Consider the following 6,111-nt stretch of genomic DNA (forward strand, 5'->3'; position numbering starts at 1 on the left):
TTAATCCCTACGGAGTGTGGTGTTAGGATTAAATTATAGTTTAATTTCTGCTTCTCAGCAGAACCACATCTCACTGTTGGATGTGTCCACCAGAGGTCGCCATAACTACATCCTTAACTAAATTACATTTTTTATTATTTGTCTATACAGACTGTTTAGTGCTTCATGTTTTCTGTTTATTCAATGTTTTACCAAAACCAAGCAGGACTCTCTTTCAATTTCAATCAGTTTAATTTCAGTTCAAATCATCTTCTCTAAATGTAAGAGTAATTTGATCAGAAAGCTTTCAACCACAGGAAAAACTGAGCATTAAAAGCTAAAACGTACTGTGAAATTTTACTAAACGTTAAAAAAATCTGGGACTAAATTCTGATAGAAACAAGTGTTTGTTTTAAGAAAACACCTGCTGAAATTCTGTTCAGTTTATTTATGTTGAGCCATGTACATCAAATTTAGACACATAACTACCAAGGTTATTATGGTTAAATAAAACTAACCAAATAGCAAAAACTGAAATTGAGAAAATATTTTTGTTAGCTGAAATAAAAACAGTAATTAATGGGGAAAACCATAACTAACTGGAACGATATTGGGTGTTTATAAAACTAAAACTGAAATTATAGATATATTATCCTTCATTTTTGTGTTTATGAATCTATTTGTTACAAGAGTCAGTTGGTTGTTCAACAATAATGTCATATTTATTTTTGAAAATGGCATCTTCTATTGAGTATTCATTACCTTATGTATACATAATCCGTATAAAAGTCCACAAAACCATGAAAAAACTAAAACCACTAATATAACTACGGTAACTGAATTAGGCAAAGCAAAACCCAAAATAAAACTAAACTATAACAAAAAAACCAAAACTGTTATAACCCTGATAAATCCAATCAATTAAACATATTCAGTTTTATTTTAGTTATTTATTAGACAATGTATCAAGTTGAGGTCAATATTCAAATTTATAGAAAAAATATTATGTAATGTAGGGGTGTCCAAAGTGTGGCCCGAGGGCCATTTGTGACCCTTTAAATTATTTTGTTTGGTCAAAAATAGTAAAAACAACTGATGGCAAAAAAATTACTAAAAATAGAAAAATGTCTGTTTTTCTTTTAATAAAGCGTATTAAATTCTTATCCTTTAACAAGGATAAGACTTGTTTCTGTCAAAATCAAAACATTTTTCTTTTACGTCATTAAAGGTTCAACTTTAAAACATGAACCTTTAATGACATAAAGATTTGACAAAAATTGTTTATTGTTGAGCAGGTAAAAGGAGCAAACAAACACAAACCAATAACATAAATTTTGCACCTTTAATTGAATGAATTTTGTGGCCCGCTCGTAGCTTAACTTTGCCACTTTTGGCCCCTGGGCCTTTAAGTTTGACCCCACTGACTAAAGCAGACATGGGCAAACTACGGCCCCCGGGCCCGTTAGGCTTTTTAATCCGGCCCGCCGAACTTGTCCAAATTATCGTAAAAACCCATGGATGTGTAAAATCCTGTTTCATTTCCCTTTCCCCTGCAATACCCTCGTTTCCCCGATAGACGGCGCACTAGTCTAGACACACTTTCCAGCTGACATTTCCCCCCTTCGGTAAAAATGAGCGGACCAAAGAAAAGAAAAGTGGACACTGAGTGCCGAGTGTTTAAAAAGGAGTGGACAACAAAATATTTTTTTACTGATGTCCGATCAACGGCTGTATGTTTGATATGCCAAGAAACGGTTGCAGTTTTCAAAGAGTACAATATCAGCCGTCACTTTGCCACAAAGCATGCTAACTATGCTAGCAAGCAGTCAGCACAGGAACGGGCGGCTACTGCTCAGAGGTTGGCAGCTAATTTACAGACTCAGCAGAATTTTTTTCACCGACAAACTGCGATCCAGGAGTCAAGTACCAAGGCAAGTTTTTTGCTGGCATTCAAGTTAGCAAAGGCTAGCAAGCCTTTATCCGAAGGCGAGTTTTTGAAAGAATGCATAGTAGACACAGCAGATCTCTTGTGTCCGGAAAGCAAAGGGAAGTTTGAAAAAATCAGCTTGTCACGCAGGACAGTGACTCGGCGTGTGGAACTGATTGACGAAGATCTAGTCAGCGAGTTAAACAAAAAAGCGGAGTCCTTTAATTTATATTCACTAGCACTGGATGAAAGCAACGACATGAAAGACACTGCTCAGTTCCTAATTTTTATCCGAGGGATAAATGACAGTTTTGAGATAACGGAGGAGCTTTTGAGCATGGAATCGCTGAAGGGGAAAACGCGAGGAGAGGACTTATATGAACAGGTGTCTGCTGTCATCGAGAGAATGAAGCTGCCTTGGAGTAAACTTGCCGGTGTCACCACGGATGGATCGCCAAATTTAACTGGAAAAAACGTTGGGTTGCTGAAGAGAATCCAAGATAAAGTGAAAGAAGAAAACCCTGAGCAGGGTGTTACTTTTCTTCACTGCATCATTCATCAAGAATCTCTGTGTAAGTCTGTATTGCAGCTTAATCATGTTGTGGATCCAGTTGTAAAACTTGTTAACTTCATACGAGCAAGGGGACTTAATCACCGTCAGTTCATTGCGTTCCTAGAGGAAACCGATGCGGATCACCAGGACTTACTTTACCACTCTCGTGTCCGCTGGTTAAGTTTGGGGAAAGTCTGCCAACGAGTGTGGGAGCTCAAAGAGGAGATTCGTTCGTTTTTGGAGCTAATGGGGAAATCCGACGAATTCCCTGAGCTGAGCGATGAGGACTGGCTTTGTGACTTTGCGTTTGCTGTGGACATATTGTCACACATGAATGAGCTGAACGTTAAGCTGCAGGGGAAAGATCAGTTTGTGCACGATATGTACACAAATGTGAGAGCCTTCAAATCCAAGCTGATTTTATTCTCCAGGCAAATGTCAAACAAATCTTTCGCTCATTTTCCCACACTGGCCATGCAAAAGGCCACCCGAAACGTGAAGAAATACTGCAAATCACTGGACGACATGCACAGAGAATTCTGCCGTCGGTTCACTGATTTTGAAAAAATTGAAAAGTCACTTCAGCTGGTGTCCTGTCCCCTGTCACAAGACCCCGAAACAGCACCGCATGAGCTGCAATTGGAGCTGATCGATCTTCAGTCTGACTCCGTCTCAAAAGAGAAGTTCCGATCTCTTAAACTGAATGACTTTTACGCTTCACTTAACGAAGCCACATTTCCAAACCTCCGGAGGACGGCACAGAAGATGCTGGCATTGTTTGGCTCGACCTACGTGTGTGAGCAGACTTTCAGCGTCATGAACATCAACAAAGCCCGATACAGATCCCGGTTAACTGACCAACACCTCAGATCTATTCTGAGAATTGCCACAACAAAACTAACTCCAGACTTTGATGCACTGGCAAAAAAAGGAGAACAACAACACTGTTCCCACTGAAATGTGAGTTTTTCTACTGTTATGAAAAAAATAGCAACTTGCGCATTTACGCACAGCAGCGGTATACAGTAGCTTAATTAACATGCCGCACATCGCTCTCATTTTAAAGACCCCTTCCTTTCGTTGGGTAATAATATGTTCTGAATGTTGAAAGTGATTCCATTGATTTTTTTTCCCACTAAATGTTGATTTCTTTAAATTTTTTTTAATACATTTCAATCCCCAGGTTTAATCAATTACATTGCTTGTCCAAATGCTCCTGGCCCGGCCCCTCTGTCAAATTTTAGAACCCATTCTGGCCCGCAAGTCAAAAAGTTTGCCCACCCCTGGACTAAAGCAAACCCAGCAGATTGCATTGAGTCGCAGTGAACAATCGCTAACATTGTGTCGTCATGATCTGTTTGTTTTGTCAGGATCAACACCATCATGGACTGTGACCGTGTGCTGGTGATGCATGCTGGGAAGGTGGTAGAGTTTGACAAGCCCGCTGCTCTCTGTCAGAACGATACTTCCATCTTCCACAGACTGGTTGGTGGGCGAGGAGATTAGTTCATCAAGAAACAAATGATGAATGAATCCAGCTTTTCTATTTTATCCTGGACGTTTTACTGAGAACTCAGTAAAATGTATGCTTTATTTACTGCATCTTCCTGTTTATATGTTGCTTTTATATTAGAAACTTGAATGGAGACGGAAAAAAACACCTTTAATGCCTGTGGACATGGATGAGATACTCAGGAATACATTACTGCACTTTGTAAGATCTTTTTGTATAACTCTAGGGATTTATCTCCAGTTTATATTATTGGTAAGGTGAGGAAGACATCCTGGTTTGTGTTGAAACTGACTTTGTAATAAATATACTAAAATATTATCTCATAAGATATCTATCTGCCTTTTTCAATCAGATGTGGTTGCTCTTACATTATTAAAAAGGGACCTATTGTGTTTTTATACTACCATTTGGGTTTCTACTGCTTCTAAAAAACAACTCAAAACGCTTAAAAAAAACATCCAGCCGTTTGTTGGCAATAAATTAATGATTTTTTGTGTCTGCGTCAATAACATCAAGAATATAACGTCACAAATCAGCAGGCTCTGCCCGTTACCTAGCAACCCCAGCCAAGCCCAGGCCGTTACCTAGCAACCTGTCGTGAAAACTGGTATAGAGTTGTGAGATCTTTCCAGGTATACGCAGAAAACAGATCATAAAGGCCTGAGCGACATAAGTGATCTTGCATTTTGATTTACTGTTGATTAAAATATATAGATATTCTGCATTTTAATTAGTGATTGGAAATAAATTCTTGTATTTTGATTTGTTAATGATTATAACAATGAGGATTTTTGTACTTTGATTTACTGATGATTATACAAAGAGTTGATATAATAAAAAGCAGATCAAGAAATGAATAACACAATGAATGAATGATGAATAGAATTAACCTCAGATGATTATTATAAGAAGTTATGTTTGAATTAAAACAGAAAGTTGATTATGTTTAATGATTTATGATAATCTACAGAATTGTAACTGAAGTAATGATACATTGTGAAGCGAAGTGACATGTTTTTCTCAGACTGTGTTGTAACTAGAGCAGACGTCAAAACTGAGCTGAGCGGGGAGGCAGGGGAGTTTCAAAGAGTAAGTAAGATGTTTTCTTCTAAACTAGATTGGGGAAGTTAGCCAGATGGTCGGTGGACAGGCAGCAGAAAAGGGGAAGTAAGCCAGATGTTGACTGCTGTAAGAAGAATTGGTGCTTTCCAATTCTTGGGCTGCTGCCCAACAGATGACAGCAGAAGAGATGGCACTCTCAACAATAGACTTATAAAAGATATCAGTTGTACAATGGCTGCTGGAAAAGACAAGTGTTTTGTTGTTGACTCCAGAAACCACTTGCTGGATCCTTGGTTGTGAAGGTTGCTTAGTTATGTTGAATAACTAGGCAACTGTTTGCAACCATTTTCATGTGCGAGTGTAAACGTTGAGTTGCGGGTCGTGGTCAGCAGCAGCTTATTTGGATTTAAAGTGACATGAGGCCTTTTCATTCTGAAAGGCAGAACTGACCAGACTAGAATCTCATATCTAGAATGATCTTGTGCAAAAAATATAACAATCCAGACCTATCTTAACTTGTTCATGAAAGAATAATAGGCCCTGTTAAAGTAAACATTTTCACCTTTTGATTGCAACTCAAACTAAACATTGAACCAATGACTTTCAGATTTATTTACATTATTTATTATGCTAAGGAACAGCTTCACAAGTGCTTTTTACTTGCATGTGATTACTAAGAACAACGGGCCCCCTGGGTGTAAACACAGCCATCCACCCAGTTTGTTCCAGTGGGGTGTGTCTGATAATCATTATTTCCTATTGTATTATCAGAGGTGATATTGTGATACCAGCGCAGCGCAACCCTGTAGGTTTGGGTCGGGACTCTTGTTTTTGTTCCCAGATTTGCTCAGACAGCAGTCTTTGTGCCCAGCCTGAGACTGTAAGGAGCGTGAGTCATTCGGTAAACGCCCGCCGCCGCTCCCTTGGCTCAGGTCAACATTCTTCTCACACCACTCACGTTGTCAGGAGGAATGTTTGGGTTTTGTTTTCCCTACTGTCCGCCGTTATCATACCCAAAAAAGTGTCTACCTGTAGCAAAAAATAATAATAAGATGAGATGCTGCTTGGTGAAAAGCG

At 38.8% G+C, this 6,111-nt stretch overlaps 1 protein-coding gene across 3 annotated transcripts in view; it reads left to right on the forward strand.

Moving 5' to 3' along the window:
• abcc10 (ATP-binding cassette, sub-family C (CFTR/MRP), member 10) overlaps positions 1 to 4,375 on the forward strand; it is a 28,495-nt gene extending 24,120 nt beyond the window's left edge. For 2 of the 3 annotated variants that reach the window (XM_028017371.1, XM_028017374.1), the window contains one exon: positions 3,830 to 4,375. In XM_028017371.1, coding sequence (XP_027873172.1) covers positions 3,830 to 3,965 — 136 coding nt within the window. In that variant the 3' untranslated portion in view covers positions 3,966 to 4,375. The remainder of the gene's footprint in view (positions 1 to 3,829) is intronic. The other variant, XM_028017372.1, reaches the window with a different exon arrangement.
• Positions 4,376 to 6,111: the final 1,736 nt, after the last annotated feature.

This window comes from Xiphophorus couchianus, chromosome 5 (genome assembly GCF_001444195.1).
Source record: "Xiphophorus couchianus chromosome 5, X_couchianus-1.0, whole genome shotgun sequence".
NCBI lineage: Eukaryota > Metazoa > Chordata > Actinopteri > Cyprinodontiformes > Poeciliidae > Xiphophorus > Xiphophorus couchianus.